The 21,622-nt window shown below is 36.9% G+C and overlaps 1 protein-coding gene across 1 annotated transcript in view; it reads left to right on the forward strand.

The window, feature by feature from the left end:
• RSPO2 (R-spondin 2) overlaps window positions 1-21,622 on the forward strand; it is a 156,356-nt gene that overhangs the window by 62,309 nt on the left and 72,425 nt on the right. Inside the window, exon 2 of the mRNA XM_077771610.1 lies at window positions 12,217-12,405. Coding sequence (XP_077627736.1) covers window positions 12,217-12,405 — 189 coding nt within the window. The remainder of the gene's footprint in view (window positions 1-12,216; window positions 12,406-21,622) is intronic.

The raw sequence follows: 21,622 nt of genomic DNA on the forward strand, positions 1-21,622 counted from the left end.
TTGTGATTATTTTTCTCTTGAGTATATGCTTTTGTATATGTTGCTTGAAATATTTGAATTTATTGGAGAACTTGCTATCAAACCAATTTGAATTCTATAGCATGTCACTCATTTTCTTCCCCTTTGGGAATATACAAGTAGATTCTTATTTTGAAAAATATCCTCTTAACACCTATTCTAATTTAGAAACCTTGACTGCAAATCCAAAACTGTTTCCTTTCAAACTTAAAAAAATACACATTCCTGAAGTCTTCAATTATATTTCTAGGGTTACAGTTTCTGTATTCTATTATAAACTCCCCAGTAACATAATAATTTCTGTGTTCTCAACACATTTTTCCTTGACTCTAAGTTAAGTACTGAGTACTTCCTTTTGTTGATTTTGCTTTTGGCTGAAAGATAAATGGTCAATAAAATAAGCCAAGATTTGTCAGACTTTCTAAACATTTTTTCCTTGTATTCCTCAACCCTGTGCATACATCTCATACATACTGTTCTTTCCATCTTTGGGATATCCTACTCAAACCTCTGCTTTCTTTGTAATACCCAGCTCTTATTACCACCTATTTCTTAGCTCTTCCTGGATAAATTAAATCTTCATGTTTACCCAAAACACTCAGTGGTATGCACATAAAATACAATTTAAAAGCCAAGGTACCTAGAAGGGCTCTCATTAAACAAATCTAGGATAAGTTAAGCATTAAATATAGTAACAGATGGCAGTCTATTAAATAAAATCCATGATTCCCTACTGACATAAACTGACAAATGAGGGAGAAGGGCAAGCTCCTCCTAACATCTGAATTCCCCCTTATCGATAGAGAAGGAATGATGGAGTTAGAAAATCACCTTTGAGAGCCATTAGAATAATAATTGATTTAGGCAAGAATAAAAAAGGATACCATAACTATTGTGTGTAATTACGATGAGGAACAGGATATTTATTCAATCTTATTGTATTTTTTCAAAAATATATAGAGGGGAAAATAGTAACTTCATAGTATAGAAACCTGGAAGACACCATCTTAACAAAGGGATCAAGGTTAATATCATGAATAATGCAACCAAATTTATTTGGCGCTGCTTGGCATGCATAAGAAAGGACATAACACCATTTTATACATTATCCAAAGAATGGCCAATCACAAGGGAGTATCAGACAAATGCAAATAAACATTCTATAAATAACTGACCTATTCTCTTCCAAAAATGCACATTCATGAAAGAGGAGGTGTTCCAGATTAAGGAGACTAAAAGAGATGACAATCTAATGCAGTGCATAAACTTGGATGGGATTCTAGTCTAGGAGAAAAATATTTTTTTTAAATACCATTTAATATTATTTTTTATTTTTTAATACTATTTAATTCAAAATTATTGGAATACTTGAATATAGACTGTGGATTAGAAAATAGTATTAGATCAATATGGCTGATATAAGACAATGTCCTCGTTTCTGGAAATATGTACTGAACACTGAAAAAATGGAGAGATAAAAGAGCATAACATCTGCTACTTCTCCTGAAATGGTTCAGAAACAATAGTATATGCATACATTTGTATACACATACATAAATGTAGGCATATATCCATGTCTATGGCTATATATACATCTATGTCTATAAACACATATGCATATAGTTTTGCCACTCTTTGAGACTGACCAAACACTATTTATAGTTTTAATAGGTAATTTGCGGGATGCCTGAGTGGCTCAGTCTGTTAAGCATCAGACTTTGGCTCAGGTTATGATTTCTCAACTTGTTGAGTTTGAGTCCCACGTCGGGCTCTGCACTGACATCTCAGAGCCTGAAGCCTGCTTCGAATTCCTGGTCTCCCTCTCTCTCTCTGCCCCTACCCTGCTCACATTCTGTCTCTCATAAATAAATAAATATTTAAATTTTTTTAAAATCGGCAATTTGCTTTTGTCTTTCAAGGCCTGGAGGAAATGGAGGAGAAGAACTGTGGCCAGAAAGCACTGGCAAATTGTTCTCCAAATCTGTCTAGAATAGAGGTTTTCTCTGCATCAGAATGTTAGTCCATATCTCCCCTCTTTAGCACATCTTAAACGTCTTGTTTTGATCATTTGATGGCGTCCCAGTCTTTCTAATTACACAGGTATGCTTGCTGTGTTACTTCAAAGGCCCTTTAGCCAGGACAGCATCCGTCTTCAAAGACAGTGAAGAGAGTGGCCCATTTGCAGGAAATTGTATGGCTTGGGTAGGTTTTTTTGATTTTTCTTTGAACTTGTTAAGCAGAGATTCCTATTGAAGAAGTGCTGGCCTTTTGCTGTACGCCCAGTGAAATACTTTGCATTTATAATTCTGAAGATTCTCTTTAGCCTCTGCCAAGAGAACCCTGTAACTCAGTTTCTCCCTGTTCTCCTTTCTGTTGTATCAGCAGTGTTACTCTGAAATGTTTTTGCCAATGGCATCTTAATTTTGTTGGTTTAGGAGACTTAATATATTCCTACTTACGTTAGGAAAGAATTAGTATAGTGCTCCTAGTGACTAATCATCAAAAGGAACTTTGGCTATTTTGCTGCAGCTAAAAACAGAGCAAAGCACAGGGAGCAAATTAAAGGGTACAGCCTAATTTGAAAAACTCACAGTTTTGATCATGCTAGAATGCATTCTCCCCCCTAGGTGCTGTACACATATCCTCTTAATGGGGAGAAAAACATGGCTGCGAGAGCTGGATTCAAATTTGCCACAAACAAACTGTATGACCTTGCAAAGGTTTCCTGTACTCTCTGATCTGTTTATTCACTTTGATAAACAGAAATTATGAGTAATAAGCATTACTTTCAAAAAGTATGAAAGCATGTAGCCTGCAATTTGTCACGTATTATGTTCTCCAAAGTTCATTTTCCTTCCTCCACCCACCCTTTTTGACTTTCTTCTTTTTCATTTCTTCTTGTTCTGAATAGGCAGAGTTTTCTCAGAATGAAAATGGTTAAGCATCTAGGTTTCAAACTGGGTCTGAGGTAAGGAATGCTGTGAGGCATATCAACAAAACATTTAAAATAAACTGTTTTTAAAAGTTAAATGCAGACAACTGATTTAAAAATTGAGAACCCTATCTTGTGTAGGTCTGGAGGTTTAGTAGCAAACCATTCTCATTTTTGTTCAGGTGTGTGTGTGTGTGTGTGTGTGTGTGTGAGAGAGAGAGAGAGAGAGAGAGAGAGAGAGCAAGGCTTATAAAGATTTTAACAAGAGTGACCTACATTGAATGTAATAAAGGTTCCACTTTTTTCCCCTTGCTTCATAGTGTAGTCCTGAATAATGGTTGCGTAATAATGTTTGTCAACCCTAAGGGTTTGTTAGTGTGTTTTTCATTAACGCAACTTAAAAATTTTTTTTATTATCTTTGTTTGAAGAAATCTTTCTCTGGGACAATGTAGCTAACAGTGTTTATTCTCAATTTTCAGACACAGTGGTATAATCCATGGAAGTTTCCACATCTAAAACACATGGCGTCTTTAGTCTGGTTAGTTATAACACAGATTCTTCTTGGGGGCTGTGTTTATGACACCAAATAAGCCAACCAGTTTGCTTTCCATTTATTGTTTTAAAATTAAAAGTGGAATAAGCAGGAGTTACAAAACTAGTTTCTATTCTAGGAAGCAGGTGTATATGCAGAACAGTTGAGTAGCTCGTGCATGACGGGAATATGTCTTGAATAGACTCCATCCCTTCCATCCTCCCCTTTCTAAAAACCATTAAATTGTTGTGTAGTCCAAATGGGGGAGATTTTTTTCTACAGGCAGTTAAACAGGTCAGGCCCTATGGCACTTATGTTCTGGTACTTAAAAGTATGCAAAGCTGTTTTGAAGGAGTGTTAGTATAAGATGTACTTAAGCACTTTTTGGAATAAAATTCTGGCTCTGCTTGTGAACAATTTGTTTTTCTCTATTTAAATAATTGGATTATCTTCTTATGTAAACATGGAACCATGTGAGAGTGGTAGTTTCACAATCTCCCTAAATGTATATATTTAGATCTCATGTTGGAGTTGCCATTAGCATCAGCAGTCTGTCAACATTTCCATAGGGTTGCTTAAGTATGTTGTGAAAGCCCAAGCCAGCCTTGGCATGAGAAATCTGTGCTACACAGCACTTTCTAGGTATGGCTTATAGGACTGCACACATTCTAACTTTAAGCTTGCTTTTAGCATAAGAACAGTTTTGTGGAGTAAATTTTTTTCTCTCTCACAGATTGAGGCGAGTGGCTTGTTTTATACAACAGAAGATCTGATTCTTCCCTTGTTTCAAAAACCTCCTGTATCTTTGAAAAAATGAGCAATCTCAAGCCATCTTCTGTTTTTCTCTGATTTTGTCAACTAATTAATGTTATTAGTGTTAGCAGTTGTAGAAGCTGAACAATATATGATTCTGGTGATGGTATTTGCCCACTTGAGTGGCTTGGTTTTGTGATGAGTGTGTTTTGATCCTTAATTGTACACTCCCCCTGCCCCCCATTATCTGTCAGAATTAACATCAGGTATAGTGATCAGCATTAATACTTTTGTGTCAAAGAGTTTTAGGGGAGGAAAAGGAATAATTTCTCATATGGCTTGGCTTTCAAAATAAGAGTTAATTATGGGCAATACTTCATCATTTGGGGTATTTTGTATACTAAATTGAGGGGTTAGGGTTTTATTTTTTATCAGAGGCTATATACACATAACTACTTTTTTCTGTATATGTGACTTGTCATTTTAGTTAGAGTATTAATGACCATTTTGAAAACATGTTTTTGGAGAATTTCAAAATCCCATTTAATTCTTTTGAATTTTTATGTTCAACCTGAGCTGCTCACTCCTCCAGTTTGGGCAGACTGTCTTAATTGTTAATGATGTCTGACTTGTTAAGTTAGGAGAATGTAGTTCTTATGTTCAGGATATGTTTTGTGGCACCCTCAAACAGACCCCATGTATGACTTTGCGTTTATTTTGCAACTTTGTCTTGGTTCATTGTCTTGCTTTGACCTGCAGTTATTGACTGTTCTGGGCTTCCCTATGACATCTTAGCTGTCCCATTTGAAACATGCATGAGTCATGCATCATAGAGGCTTTCTGCTTCCCTGTTCCCTGTAAACAAAATATTCTGCCCAGTGAATCACACTATGGCCACAGTTGACTGTGGGGGTAAATGTACTTCCCAGGTGCCCATCTATGGGGATTATGGTTCAAATGGCACTGGCATGGGCAAATAATGAGTGTATAACCCTGTTCATTTTTTTTCCTTTTTTGTTTTTCAAGTCATTAGCCCTTCACATGTTAAAATAAATCCATAATTCCATTTAGCTTTCTCCCCCATATTTAAAAATCTCTTGGTAGCCTCAAGTTTTTGTACAGTGAGATACATACTTCTGTAAGTAAAGCAAGATCACCTAATTTAAGACCTTTAATCCCGATGCCATTAAGAATATTGATATTTAAAGATGATTTCCATATGGGGGGGGCTTATAATTTTTTAGAAATATTATTTTCCCAAAGATGACTTCTAGAAGTAAGGACCCATAAGTCTTCCATTCCTAATTGACCTACTTTTGGGTGAAATAAAATGGATTTACTAATTATTAAATAAATATCAAATTTTCAGGTAGCTAATTAATATGGATTTCTCAAAGCTAGTACTTCTTTGAGAAGTTAAATTTTTATAAGCCTTTTACTTAACAATATTATCTCTTACAGAACTCCTGATAAAAGCGGAGAAGAGATTATGGGAAATATGGTTTAATTCTAGAGATTGTAAAATTTTGGAACTTTTAGTGCAAGTTTGCCTTTTATTCTCAAATTTTTTCTAGAATAAATTCATGTTAATTTAGCTCCTCTAAAATGTTAATGGACATTTTAGAAATTTATCTCTGTCTTAAGCTTTGTTAACATTGTTAATTTTAACATCTATTTTCTTTCTGGGACATGATGAGTATAATAATCTAGAGCATTAACATTTGTTGTCTTTATATCAAAAATCAGATTACATGTTCCATGATGCTGTTTCCTTATAAATATTTATAACTTAGTGTAAAACTTAGTAAAGTATCCTAAGATAGCAATTTTTCGTTTTGGTCAAATCTTTTGTAGCTCCTTAATTCATGACCTTGATTGCTTAGTTGAGTTTGAACTTGGATACACATGATTAAAGGATTTTTATCCTAACGTTGCCAAGCTCTAGTGGGAGGAACTGTTCCCAACTTGATTTGTATAGGATCCAACAGGTGGGTTTCTTGTTATTGGCCCCAGAGATAGGGTTTTTACTTTTTGAAGTTTTAAAAATTTTAACATTTATTTATTTTTGAGAACCAGAGAGACGGAGTATGAGCAGGGGAGGGGAGAGGAAGAGGGAGGCATAGAATCTGAAGCAGGGTCCAGGCTCTGAGCTGTCAGGCCAAGAGCCCGACGCCAGGCTCCAACTCACCAACCGTGAGATCATGACCTGGACAGAAATCGACTGCTTAACCCATGGAGTCACCCAGGTGCCCCAGTAGGGCTTTTATTTTTAAACCTATATCTTGAATTTGGGATTGGGTAGAGACAAATATTAGCGATTTCATAAATTTGATTGATGATGTTAATAGTAGTTTACTTTTAAAAATTTGTTGAACTTGTATTGTTGAACCTGCAAAGATAGAGTGAGGCTAAGAGGCTAATAGTCCATTGCTAAGTCCCATTATTTTAGAATTAGAAATTTGTACCTTTTGTCAGGAATGGATGCCTTCACCAGGAAGGAATTTAGATTTCTTTTTCCTTGGCAAGGGCTAAAACCTGAAGCAGGGGAACACTTTTAAAAGTGTTAGGACTATATTAGAAACAGATGGGCATTCAACACCTACATAAAACACTCTATGGGATAAAATGTGAATAACTGGATTTAATTTAACAAAGGATCAAACTTAAAATACCAACAGTCATAAAAGACCAAACTTACTTTTCAATTTAAGAGGAATACAAATCAAATAACTAGAATTAAGAAAAAGAGGTTATGTTTATGCTGCCTTTCTCTCTTTATGTACTTGTTAGTAATCTAGATATTCTTGACCTGGGTTCTGGCCGATAATTTTTCTTGTTTTATATATTCACATATTCCTTTCCCTGTCAGGGAGATATGTGTAGATTTGTGTTAATAGTACTGCCTAACACCTTTTTAAAATTTGCTAATGTTTTATGTGATATATTTCATCTTTAGAATTATGGGTGGGTCTAGACTTAGAAAAAGTGTTTTGGTTGGAATGATGAAGCTCTGGATCTCAGCAGGCTTTAGTGTTGGAAAAGTTGAAGCTTACAGAGAGAGCAAATAAACATGGTCATCAAAGCTGGGAATTAAGATCTGTTTATTCACCTGCACACTTGAATTAAATCTCCTAGCATTAGGCAGAGCCATTTAACTTATTAAGAACCTGACCAAATAAATTAGTCTTGTTTAAAAGTCTATTTTTGCCTGGCTCTAGATATGGAGATTGTTGTAGTCACCATATAATGGACGAAGAAGTTCTTGTTGAGTTAAGTTACTAACTTACAAGATAGAGACCACTAGGATAGTTTACACTGGATGGTAGTTCATTCAACTGAAAAGTCTATTTGAGGTTTGGGACATGAAGCTTCAAACAAAAACAAAACAAAACAAAACAAAACAAAAAAACCCCCACCAAAACATGTGCTTTTGGCCTTCAGCGTTGAGGAGCACTATTAATGGCTAGAGAAAATTGGATGGATGGGAAGAGCACTTAGGTTGGATACAGCTGACATCACTTTTGCTTTAAGAGAATTCCTCATTTGTAGGGCTATAAAGATAGCAGATATGGACTGAGATAAGTATTCCCTGATTCATTTTCATTAAGTCAGTCAAGGTTCAAGTAAATAAAGCCTTGCTTTTAATGATTTTAAGAATACCTTTAAAAAATGTGGAGCACAATTTGTTGACTCTAAAATCTTCATGGTCAAGATGAAAGTTGAGTTCAGATACATAAAGCCAAACAAAAAGCCTTTAATTTATATTGGTTCTCTTGGTTCTGCAATTCTCTTTTCTCCATATTTGTTAGTATAAAGTGTGATTTATGGTGATAAAGAACTCTCGGTTTAGCTTTTGAACTAAAAAAGTAAGTATAGCTTCAGCACTTGTTTGTGATGACAGAGCCTTTTTAAACCATTCTATGTATGTCAATCTTTGAAATTTTGTCTTAAGCTAGTTGGGGATTTGGATAACCTTGATATAGTTCTTCTTTAAATCTATAGTTAAATTGAAGAGCAGAAGGCAGCCACCGAACTACTCCCAAACATGTCAGAGGGGGCTCTACAGTGTGGGGTTCCCTTTGATGCATCTCCAGCCAGCAAGCTCTGGCCTTGCCTTAGTCTCCTGGTTGCTCCTATTTAAGCTTTCCCTCTCACAAGAGTCATCAATTGCTTCTCCAAATATCATGCCATAGGGTCTTTGTGCTTAAGGTGGATTATGTTCTTAGACAACCCTGAAAATAAAAATGAGTTGGGTTCTCCCTAGTCAGTTCCCCCATCAAAGCCATGTTATCCACCAAGCAGCTGCTGAATACTCCAGTTCTGTTCCTCTCACCAAGATTTCTGCACCCTATCCACTCTCTAATTTTTACCCCTTTCTTACACAGAGAGACTAAGTCATACCTCAGTGTTTGAAACTCCTTAAACCCTGCTCAGGACACCAATAACCATATCAGTAGAATCTCTTCAGAAGGCAGCTGTAGAAATTATAAATAGTATAGGCTTATTTTCATTCAGCTATGTGAAAATGCTTTATAAATCAATATTATCAGAGTAAAGTGTAACTGAAATCCTATGATGAGTGTAAAAGCAGGAGAATCAACCCAACAACAGTCTGTAGGGTAAAATACAGGTGGATATAGGGTTGGGACACCATAACTGTCTTAGAAATAATAAGAGCCTGAGTTATGAGAGAATTAGTGGAAATAAGAATGGTGAAAATTGGAATGAAATATATAGGAAGAGACATTATCATAGAAGCCAGGGAGGAATAAAACTTTCTGAAATGACCCAGGCTACAGGAGTTGTGAGGATCAGAAATGGAGAATGAGGGGCGCCTGGGTGGCTTAGTCGGTTAAGCGTCTGACTTTCGCTTAGGTCATGACCTCGCAGTTCGTGGGTTCGAGCCCCGCATCGGGCTCTGTGCTGACTGCCAGCTCAGAGCCTGGAGCCTGTTTCAGTCTGTGATTCCCTCTCTCTCTGACCCTCCCCTGCTCATGCTGTCTCTCTCTCTCTCTCTTAGAAATAAAAAAAAAAATTAAAGAAATGGAGAATGAAGTCTTGGAATAAGGTTTAGAAAACTGCTTGTGGTCTTCAAAAAACTAGTGTTGGGGATAACTTAATGGGTGGTTGTGGGGGAATAGAGGGAGCAGAGAGAGCTGGTGCTTCCAGAAAAATACAAAGGTCATGTTAGTTTTATTCAGTGCTATGAGAAGATCCTCACAACTTGACTGAAACTGAGCAAGTTATGATACATATAAAGCATGGTCAGTTATGAAAAATAAATATTATGTAACATATACAAAAATGTACATATGTCTAGAAAGCAGTCTTCTAAAATATAATGAGGACTTGTATCTGAGGAAGTAATTTTTCATCCCTATCAATTCTTATTTCCTCCACAGTTACAGATTTTGGAAAATATGGTAGTAAATAAGAAACTATTTGGAAAGCATCAATATGTTTGTAAGCAAGAGAATGTCCATAAAATAGACTCCATATGCAGATAAAAGCAGTTGAACAGTTGATAGAACAAAGTCTTGAGATAGATAGAAAGAAGGAGATATTAATGGTCAATTCAAAAAGCAATTTTGGCCCTAATTCCTGGTTCTGATTGCCTTGGTTCTTCTTTGTTTGGCCTTTCAGAAGAAGAACAAAGCTCCTGTTTTGCGATCTTCCTGGAAGAGAAGCTATAAGATCAAATGAGGGCTGTGGGAGCCCAGGAGAAGCAGGGAGAGCATCTTATGGAACTAAAACCTATATAGATCTGCTACAAGTAGCTGTAAATATATCAGATGTTGAATCATTATAAGTAAAGGAAAGGTGTGGTATACAGCTCACTTTGTTGTATAGCTGCTAGTCTGAATACTTAGGGGTTGATACTAATTTTATATGCAATAAAAATTATTTAGGGCAAAGAGGATGTGACCTCAAAGCTAAAAGTCTCAATAATTGCTGAGTTTTCTAATCCTTCTTTCTTTCTACTGTGGGTTAACTGGATAAAATGAAGTCAGTGTGACCTCATATATCTTGTTATATTATGACTTTGCTTGGCATAGTGATAAGTAAAAGTTCCATGAGTTTTTCATATTTTAGAAATTATATTGGGATATCAGATTTTATCATATCTAAGTTTTATACTAGGGCTAGAAACAGTATTTTGTTTCTTTAAAATTACTCTTTTTATCATTAGATGTCATAAAGTTTGTAAGGTTCATACATCAATTTTCCAGATGCTATTTCAACATTTACTTAGTATTATCCCACCTTGTCCATCCAAAAGGATATTTCTGTTTAAAAATAAGCATAAATGTAAGTATTATTATATAGGTGAGAATCCAATATAATTTATAGAATCTTCAAGAGAGGGGTAATTGTAAGTAAAAATTACATTATCCTGAAGTTAGTGTATGGCCTTTGTACCTATTTTTTTCTTCTTTAAAACCTTCAGATACAATTTACTTATAAATTAAGCACATTAGTTATAAGAATGCACAGCTGGATAGGTTTTATGAACATACATGTTGAGTAACCAATTTCCAGTCAAGTTTAGAACGTTTCCATCACCTCCTGTAGTGGGTTAAATAGTGTCCGTACCCTTAGCCCCTGCCTCATACATGCCCACCTGGAGCCTCATAATGTGATCCTATTTGAAAATCGGGGCTTTGCAAATACATTTAAGTGTGGATATGAGATCATACTAGATTAAGGTGGGCCCTAAATCTAATGACCGTGTCTTTGTTAGAGACAGAAAGGACACACAGAGATACGTAGAGAAGAAGGCCACGTGCATATGGAGTCAGATTGGAGATCTGCCACCAGCCTAGGAAAATCTGGGGCCCCCAGAAAAGGAGACCAGGATTCTTCCCTAAGGCCTTCAGAGGAAGCATGGCTCTATGGATACCTTGATTTTAGACTTTTAGCCTACCAAACTGAGGGAATGAATTCCTGGTGCTGAAGCCACCACATTGTGGAATTTGTTAAGGCAGGCTTAGGAAACAAATATACCTGCCAAAAATTCCAGTGTACCCCTTTCCAGTCAATCTCAAACTCTCGAAGGCATTTAATGTTCTAATTTCTGTCACTGTAGATTAGCTTCATGTGTTCTTGACGTCAATACAAATAGAGTTATATAGAGTATACTTTTTTTTTTAATCTGGCTTCCTTTGTTCAACATAATTTATGAAGTTTCATTCCTGTTCATGTGTCAGTAGTTTCTTTTTACCATTAAAATACACCACAATTTATCCATTCTCCTAGTCACAGACATGTGGATTGTTACCTCCTACTCCTATTTTATACCTTTAGGACCTCTGTAGTTAGGTGTGAAATCTGTCTTTCTGAGACTGCTGACTCTTCCCCATGAGGTTTGCTTGTACGTATGACTGGTTCATTTTGATGTGAAGGTTGTTCTCCGTGCAAGTTCCTGGTCTCAGGATTGTAGAAAACTTCTATAGGGTAGTTTGATATTTGTTTCTTGGTAGGTTTTCCTGGATTGATGGTTTTATGTTAGCCTCTTGATTTAGTAATTTGATACTAGACTGATGAACCTGTATCCCATACTTGGATATATTGCAGATTTGAGGGTTCTTGTTTCTCATGGGTTATATTTTCTCTCTACTGTGCTTACTCACTTGTTTCATGTGTAAACAACCATTACAACTCCAGTCTACATAAGGAGACCCAAATGTCTGGTCTTCTATTTCTTGGCCTGGTTTCAAGACCCTGACATGAGGTCTGCCTCTGTCGGTCTAACATCTTCATGGGCCATGATAGACCTTCAGCTCTGCCTCTGAGTTTCCTCTTTGTTTCTAAGTTTGGTTGCATATCAACCTTCCTTTTACAGGTTGAGGGTGGCTATTTTGTTTCACATTTCTATGTGATGAGTGTAGGACCAGAGACCCTGTCTCCTCAGCATGTTGTATGGACCGGAGATCTGATCATACTCATATTTGAACATGTGTTTTGTGTTTTCTTTTACAGCTAGTTATGTATCAAATCCCATTTGCAAGGGTTGTTTGTCTTGTTCAAAGGACAATGGGTGCAGCCGATGTCAACAGAAGTTGTTCTTCTTTCTGCGAAGAGAAGGCATGCGCCAGTATGGAGAGTGCCTGCATTCCTGTCCATCCGGCTACTATGGACACCGAGCCCCAGATATGAACAGATGTGCAAGTGAGCAGTTGCCTTTTGTCTACTATTTACTGTTGATGCAACTTCGGAGGGACCTAAGTTGAAAAATTTGACTAAAAACAAGTGTATTTTTAATATGCTACAGAAATAGTCTGAGCTTAAAGTTGAGTGGGATAGGATAAGAACATTTTTATCTTTTGTCTAGAAGTACATTGCATACACACTTTTTATTTTTAGATTATTTAAGTATTTTTTGCATAACAAGCATCTCCAACACAAGCTTGTTAAGCAGATCTGTATAAGGCATGCTTAGCACAACAACAAAATCCCCAAGGAATTTAAATGTCCTTGTACTGGGAACATTGTCTCCACTTTACTACAGTGTCTATGTCTTCTTTTGCCTTTTAAAAAAAATCTGAGTTTGTAAGACCTTGTTTAGTCTAATCTATAATTTAATTCTTTTAGGGTTCTGTAAAGCACCGTTACTGATAAAAGATGTAACTAAAATATTTAGTTAATCTTAGGATATTCTGAGTTCTAAGTTTAACAACAAGAAAAAGTATTAAGGAATGGCATTCTGTACATAGCTATGCAAGAATGATTTTTATCGGTTAATCCAAAAATCACTTATAAAATGATTCTCAACTTCTAAGTGAAGAGTAGAAATTGGAATTTAAAAAAAAATGAATGACCTGATAAAGGAACATCTCTGTCATTAAGGAGCTTAAATGTTAGGTCATAGAGAGGATAAGGAAAAAAACATGGAATGAAATGACACAATGACAAATGGGTGAAAATTTAATCTTAATTCAGTACACTAAGCTATATCAGGCAAGCAGTGTGTTACGGGAGTAATTTAATTATCTCCCATTAATGTATACACGGCTATTAAATCAGCCAAGGTCTTTAGATAAAAGGAGAGTTTGAATTTGAATCATCCAAGGACAATATTATTTTGGAAGAAGGTAGAAGTAATGGTGGGAGGCAAAATAGAGTCTAGAAAGAAGGAACCACACATGTGTAAAAATAATGTGCTTGGAGAATAGTAAGTGCCATCTGGGATGTAGCTGGTATTTTGGCAAAGCCATGTAATTGACATTGCTGAATGTTTAGTATCCTCAGTCCCTGCCCATGAAATGTTCTTTGTGCCTGCAAGTCACTGTGACAAGTAAAAATGTACCTAAGACATTTTGAACACCTCCTAGAGGATCAGCACTATCACTGGATGCGAACCATTGAGTCGTATGAGCTTAGTAGGAGGTGCAATTGGAACTGAGAATGGAAAGGGAGGGAGGTTGGAGTGCAACTGATCAAGGGCTTGAATGCCATGCCGAGGAGTCTGGATACTACCTGAAGGTTTCAAGCAGGAGAGGACTGAAGAGGTTGCTTTGTTCAGGATAATTTTAGCAGCAGTGGGGGCAATGAATTGGAGAAGGACAGAAAGTAGAGGAAGGCTACTCTAACAATTGCAGATGAAAAGTCATGTTCTGACAAAAGGTCTGTGGGAAATGAATTCCAGAGCTTTTAAAAAATAGAATCAAGGAGACATAGTAACTAATTTCAGAGTGAAAAGAGAGAATCAGATTTGGTCCTAGGGTTTCTATGTGAATAGTTTTCCATTAGCAGAGAGAGAAATACATAGGCCCAGTGAAAATTTGTATCTGCTTCTATTTCATGGAATTGTTTGGATTAGTAATTATAGAGACAGAATTCACAACCTGTATTAACAGACTGGCTAATTTTTGCAAATACGTACCTTGTCCTTAATTTTTTTGATTTGGGGACCATCTAGTGATTTGTCTGCCGTAGTTATTTTTAACTTTCATGAAAGGATGAGTCTACCATGAAATGGAGTCCTGTTCAGATTGCATTAGACCACCTGGTAGGAGGGGGCAGGATTTGCGTCCCTGAATAGCTGGTGCATTGTTTATTCCATACTATCAGTGCACAAGGAAGATGAGGTAAGAGTGTAGATGGCTCCAGGCAATTATTCCGAGTTCTAGGCCTAGCACTGTACAGTCTGTGTGTGTTCAGTACACTGACTGTGTAATGTGTTCCTCAACCCTAGGACATTGGTGAGTCAGAGGGGCTGCTGTTAACAACTATGCAGGGACACTGGTATGGATAGCCACCTCAGCAATACTTTATAACGTATCAACAGATATATCTTCCTTCCTTCTTTGCCTTCTAGGCAAGGGTTAACAAGCACACTTTGGCTAAGTTTATCCCTTTTCTCAGGAGAGCAGTGATTGTAAATCAGCCTTAGAAAGAGAATTAACATGTGAGAATCGGTCTGCTGTGGTTTTACTTATTGTAAGTGAATGGAATTCATGTTGCAGTTTACTGACCCAGAGCAAATCATTACTTCTCTGGTACAAGTGGGAAGGGCTTATGAACAAGATTCCTGTGAATCAAAGTGAAAGTGGAATTTTTTTTCTTAGTATATGACTTTGGATTGCTATGGTTCTTTCATACTAACTATTTGATTTTTCCCCCATACTCTGTATACATCCCATTGTTGTTTGTATCGTATTCAGAGGATGAGACACAGTTAAATTGGAAAAGCTGTTACAGACTTAGAATTTGAAACCACACCCAATTTTTATTTTCTTAAGAGATTATTGCTCTGCAGTAGAGAAGAATTATACTTCAAGCAACAATAGCTTTAAAAACAATTTTAATGTTTATTTGCTTTAGAGACAGAGAAGGGGGTGAAGAGAGGGGAAGAGAGCAAGCGAGAGCGAGCGCAAGCAGAGGAGGAGGCAGAGAGAGAGGGAGACACAGGATCTGAAGCAGGCTCCAGGCTCTAAGCTGTCAGCACAGAGCCCATGTACAAGGCTACAGCCTTGTAGCCCATGGCCACAAGGTCATGCTCTGAGCCAAAGTTGGATTTTAACTGACTGAGCCACCCAGACACCCCAACNGGGGCTCAAACCCACAAACCACAAGGTCATGCTCTGAGCCAAAGTTGGATTTTAACTGACTGAGCCACCCAGACACCCCAACAGTAGCTTTAAAAAAATTTTTTTTTTCTTTAGAGAGCAAGAGAATGAGCAGGGGAGAGGGGCAGAGGAGAAGAGAGAGAGAGCATTCCAAGCAGGCTCCATGCTTAGCACTGAGCCAGATATGGGGCTCAATTTCATGGCCCTGACAAGATCATGACCTGAGCCAAAATCAAGAGTCAGACACTCAACTGACTGAGCCACCCAAGTTCCCCAAGCAACAGTAGCTTTATAAAAATTCCTAGCAATTAAACTTGTTTGTCTGTTTTCTAATCCCTAAAATCTAATCACTAGATTTTAATTTCAAAGCAGTATCTTTCTTCAGAAGGAAGACTTGCTCTTTGAAATGTTGGCTAGGGTTGGCCTCTTGGTATCTGCAGTATGGAGATTATAAAGTCAGACGTGCTTTTAAAAACCAATTCAGTAACCATTTGAAGCATACAATGACAAATATATACACTCAAGGACACTAAAAGCTCCTATTGGTTCTGATGGTGTTAGGTGATATTTCTCTTATTTTTTTCTCATTTATTGAAAAACTTATTTACAGGAAAAAGCTTTCTTCCTTAGATGGTTATAAATATTCTTTGTAGAAAGCTCAGAAAGCACATAGGCCTAAAAAACAACCTGGCAAAAGCAAAAATTAAAAAAAAACAAAAAACACCCAAAGATAACAAAAGTTAACATTTTGGCTTCTACCCTCAACTTTTTGATTCTATGCATATTTGTCTTTGTCCCTTTACAAATGTATCCCTTTTCTATTTTGTAACTTGTTTTAATGGATTATGAACATTTTGATAATGTCATTAAATATGGCTGCATATATCCTGAGTAGATATATCCTAATATATTTAATTACCCACTAAGAATTTGCTTTTAGTTTTTCACTAATATAAGCAGTCATATGAAGAGCATTCTCATACAGTCGCTCATATACACACTTTAGTTTTATACACTTGTCTGATTTTTATAAGACAGACTTTTAAACATAAAAATATGTTTCCAGCTTTATTGAGATAAGATTAACATGTAACAGTATTACATAAAGACTTTTGATATATGTTGTCCAATGGCCTTCTAGAAAAGTTGCACCAGTTCACATCTTAACTAATAGCAGACATTTTTCCTTGCATCTAACAATGAGTGCCATTGACAAAAAGTACAAAACATATATTCTTTTGGTTTAATATACCTTTCCTTGATAAGGTAAAGTTCATTTGTTTTTCACTTGAGTATTGGCATTATATGGCATTTACCAGAATCTCTGGCTTTTTCTCTTCTATTTGCACAACTGTCTTGTTCTTAGTGATTAAAAAAAAAACAACTTTAAATGATCACGAAAATTTTATATTCAAGATTATAAATGGAGAGTTCAGTGAATAATCACAAAATGAGCAGCATATGCAACTGTGATACAAGTCAAGAGGAATGTTAGCACCCCAAGAATGCTTGTGACATCTCTTACCAATCACTCCCCTCTCTTCTCGCACAACAAAACTACCATCTTGGGTTGTAACCAAAATACATATAAAAGATTATTCATGATCTTTTATAAAGACCTATAAATTGGAAACAACCCAAATGTCCAAACAACAGAACATTGGGAAAACGTATAGCATATTAAAAAAGGAAATAAATAAAAGTAGAATGAATGAACTACCTCCACATGCAGCAACATAGATAAATCTCACAATGTAATGTGCAATGAAAGGAGTCATAAAACAGTAATAGAAACATTTACATACATTGTGAAAAGAGTTAAAACTAACTTGTGCTACTAGAAGTCAGGATTGTGGTTCTTTTATGCATTTATAGAACACTTCCTACATGCTGGATTTTGTACCAGTTCCCTATAGATACAGTGATGAGTCATCATTAGTTTCTGCCCTTGAGTTGCTTATGGTATAGTGTAGTGGGTCTCTACTATGGGTAATTTCTCCCCTTAGGGAATATGTGATGGTGATTGCAGATATTTTTGGTTATTACAATTGAAGGGATGCTAGTGGATAGATATAGATATTACAAAACATTATACAATGCACAGCCCCTTGCAACAAAGAACGGTGTGGCCCAAAATGTCAGTAGCGTTGAGGCTGAGAAAGCCTTTTCTGGTGGGGCAGATGGACAAGTAATCAATTAGTTCAGTGTGCTGTGTGATGAAGTGTGCCAGTGTGCTTCTGTTTGCTCCCAATTATTATGTTAAATATATATTTTCTTATTTTATTTTTCAGAAAAACATGCAGAGTAGGTCATGGTATTTTTATTTTATGGATGAAGTGTCCTAAACTGAGTGTGATACACTTTCTAAAGGTTGGGTGGATTTTAGCAATGGGGCAGATGACTCTTATAAAGACCATGAGCATTTTCAGAATTGTTAGGATTAAACATTCTAGGTAAGAAAAAAAAGAAGTACATGTGAAGGTGTGGAGACACATAGGAAGTCATCCATTGTTAAGTAAAATGTAGGTGGTTGAGTCCAGTTCCATTGCATAACCAGATATGATGCTAGTCGAGGTGGTGGGGACTGAGTTTGACAGACTTTATGCTAAAGTTAGGTGGTTGAAATAGCTTCCGGAAGCCACAAGTAGTCAATGAAGAATTTCAAGTAAGGGAATGATAAGGTCAGGAAATATTTTTCTTTTGACAGCATGAAATATGAGTTAAAGGGAAGTCAGCAATGAAGGTGGCAAGAGCAATAATCTTAAACATTTAAAAAATTTTAAAATCTGTCTAACATGTTTCCTTCCCAGTGTTTCCTTTCTCCCTGCTTTATCCCACCCTCCTCTCCTCATCCTTTCTCTCTCTCCATCCCTCCCTTCTTTCCTCAGCACTATGGGTAGCTAACATACTTGTTAGGCTTATCTGTTTTATTCACTTCTCCCTCTAGAATGTAAGCTCCCAAGAGGGAAAGGATTTAGGCCTATTTGGCTTGAATATAGGCTTATGATGTGCAGAACCATGTCGACACGTAGTGGGGCTAAACAAATACTTGTTGAATGGATAAATGAAGGTAGACATAGTGGAAACGGGAATGGAGAGAGATATTGAGGAATAATCAACAGGACTTGAAAATGAATTGGATGTTGACTAACGGTGAAGGGAGAAACTGAGATTACTCTTATGATTTTGGCTTGAAAGTTGGGCAGAGAATTTATCAAGTTGTGGAATATAGGAGAAGGAGCTGATGTGCTGGCAAGAAAGGCCATTAGGTGGAGAATGGGTGTTTGGGGCACGTGGAGCTCCAGGTGATAGGAGATGTTCTGGGAAAGGCACCCAAAGGACAGTTAGATGTAAGCATTCAAAGCTCTCAAGGGAGCTCGAAACTCAGTCTTTGGCAGAAAGAAGAAGATATCAACTGAGAGGGAGGAGGAGAGTACTGAGGATTCAAAGCCTGAAGAATGTTGACCTTTAACAGCAGGCAAAGGACAGCCTGTGGAGGAATCACCAAGAAAATAGAAAATCAGAGGCTAATGTTCCAGAAGAAAGAAGTAGGAAGATTTGAGATATAGTAAGTGGTCAGTGTCAAAGTTGTTCTATTATACAGTAGAACTGTTGACCTTTATGGGAGTGGTTTCATGGTTACTGTTGGGGCACTGTTCTCCTTGCTCTGGTTTGAGGGAGCACATGGAGTCTTAGACAAGCAGACATGGTGATTGTAGATCGTCCTCTTCTTTCCCTTCACTGCTACACTGGTTGAAAAGTATCTAATGATAGCAAGAAGGCTCTTGAATTAGGAGATTGTGGGGGGTGGGGAGAGGGTATGGAAGGAGACTTGAATGGGAAAGAGTTAGATGAGATGGAGAAAGGGGAATAATTGAGGAAACAAGATTACTAAGGACACAAAAGAACATAAGGTCCAAGACCTCAGTGGGAAAACTAGCCTTGGATGAGATGCTTGTTTAATCAGAAATCTATAAAGTATCTATGTCCTATCAGTCAAGCATTTGTTGTATTCATTTACTAGGAAGGGGATCAGAAATACGCCGAAGTGGCAGAAAAAGGACTTTTTATGTATAAGAAAAAAAGTATACATTTGTTGCTGGAGGCAGTGTATTTTCAACATTGTAGTAAAAAAATTGCAGAAATGAGATCTGTATCCAGAGAATTTGCTACTTTTGCTTTTAGCTCTCTCTTCTATATTTGATGATTCTGGGCCTTGTTTTTGACACTTTGTAAAATGTTTTAGGCTAAGAGAATGTTAGTGTTATATTTTTGAAATGACATAGGCTTAAAAATGAGTAATTTTGAGTATATAAGAAAATTTGCAATTAAATGTAACTATCCCTTAATTTGTGAAATCCAAGACCAGTGTTGAGGGATTTTTAAAGAATTACTGCATGCCAAATTTGAGTGCTTTCAAAAACTTCTGCCATACTTGAATCATGAAATTTAATGATGCATTTGGGAAAAGGGCAGGGCATCTGGGTGGCTCAGTCAATTAAGTGTCCAACGTCAGAGCAGGTCATGATCTCTTGGTTCATGAGTTCGAGCCCTGAGTCAGGCTCTGTGCTGACAGCTCACAGCTTGCAGCCTGCTTTGAATTCTGTGCCTCCTTCTCTCTGCCCCACCCCTGCTTATGCTCTGTCTCTCAAAAATGAGTAAACATTGACATTTTTTTAAAAGAAAAAATGTCTAGGTATTTAAAAAGGACACAAGTGTTTAAAATGGCTTTAATCATATCTGAATAACTCTGAACTATAAATGAGAGGGATGCATATACTGACTCTGAAAACCATAAAGTCTATATGGTATGTGTTTAAAGATATGTAAATATGCAGATCTCTGAAAAATATGGGATTATATGAGAAGTAAAATACAATTAAAATTTAAGAATATCTTTATTTAGGAGATGCCTATGGATGGACTAAGGACCCAATTGGGTTGCTTGTGAAATTCATATAGAATTAGACAGTGGGATTCTGTAATTACGCTTACCCAAAGTGTTGCAAAAAGCACAATAGACAAATAGGGTAAATTACAGAATCATAAAAGAGATCAGAGAAGGGACACGTTAGCAGTGAGAACAGTCACTGAAAGACTATTGAAACTGTGGAACTTGGCTTTATTTTCTCCTGCCTTCACCATCTAGCCTAGGTGGCTAGGTAATGAAGAGCTAGGGGGCATTTTGTGTTTAACACCTGTTAAAACACTGATCGCTAGCCCCCATACCCTGGGATCTGAAATGGTGTCTAAGAATTTATATTGTCAACAAGTACCCACGTGGTGCCAACTTGGCCAGGTCAGAAACTAGCCTTTGACAATTGTTATGATGTAATAATGCTGTTGTCTCCATCCATCACTGATGATGGAATAGGACACTTTGTATTTAAAAGGCTGTAAAAGACCAGTTTTAGTACCTCCTATGCATACGAGGATATTTTGAGGAAACGTGTGCCCTTCCCCACATCAGCCATTAATCATCAATATCCTAATCAGTAATAATGTATCTGTTTGTGGACTCTACTAAGATGATCACAATGAAATAGAATACACTGGCTTTCTGCCAGGCTTCTAATGCTCCTGAATCCTCCCTCCTCTGGCTCTTGTCTTTGCCTCGCCCAGTTTTTCATGACTTGCTCTTCCTTCTGAGATTTCCATTATTTGATATTTCTGGCACATTTAGTGTCTAATTAATAATTATGTCTGATATCTTAGAGTCTAATTTATTCTTTTTTGGTTTTGTTGATAAAGTGTACTGCAAACGATTCTGATTGAAATGTAGCTTCCACATGAATTGAAGCTTTTTTTAAAAAAAGTTTATTTTTGAGAGAGGGAGAAAGAGGAGGAGAGAATCCCAAGCAGACACCACACTATAAGCATGGAGTCCAATGTGGGGCTCAAACTCATGAATTCTGAGATCATGACTTGAGCTAAAAATCAAGAGCCTATTGCTTAACTGACTGAGCCACCCTGGTGCCCCATGAATCAAAGCATTGTAAACAATTATTTGGGTCCATATTTTAAAAGGAAGAAGCAAGGGAGGGTTTATGGGTAGGAGAAAAGGGACCATGGTGACTACTCAGACCAAGAGGACCCTTCTGATGGCTCTGTCCACAGCTGGCTCCTGGGCTAGCTGTCAGTCAAGTGTCCTAACTTATTCTTTGATGATAGGTGAATTTCTTATTCTGAGTCCCAGTGTCCTCATCTGTAAAAACTAGGGGAGGCTAGGAGGTCATTGCTCTAATACTCTGTGATTCTATAACTGCCTCCAGAAGTTACTGCTTTTTGCTCTTCTAGATAGCCTCTCTCCTCAAATT

This window comes from Crocuta crocuta, unplaced genomic scaffold (genome assembly GCF_008692635.1).
Source record: "Crocuta crocuta isolate KB4526 unplaced genomic scaffold, BGI_CrCroc_1.0 scaffold240, whole genome shotgun sequence".
Lineage (NCBI taxonomy): Eukaryota > Metazoa > Chordata > Mammalia > Carnivora > Hyaenidae > Crocuta > Crocuta crocuta.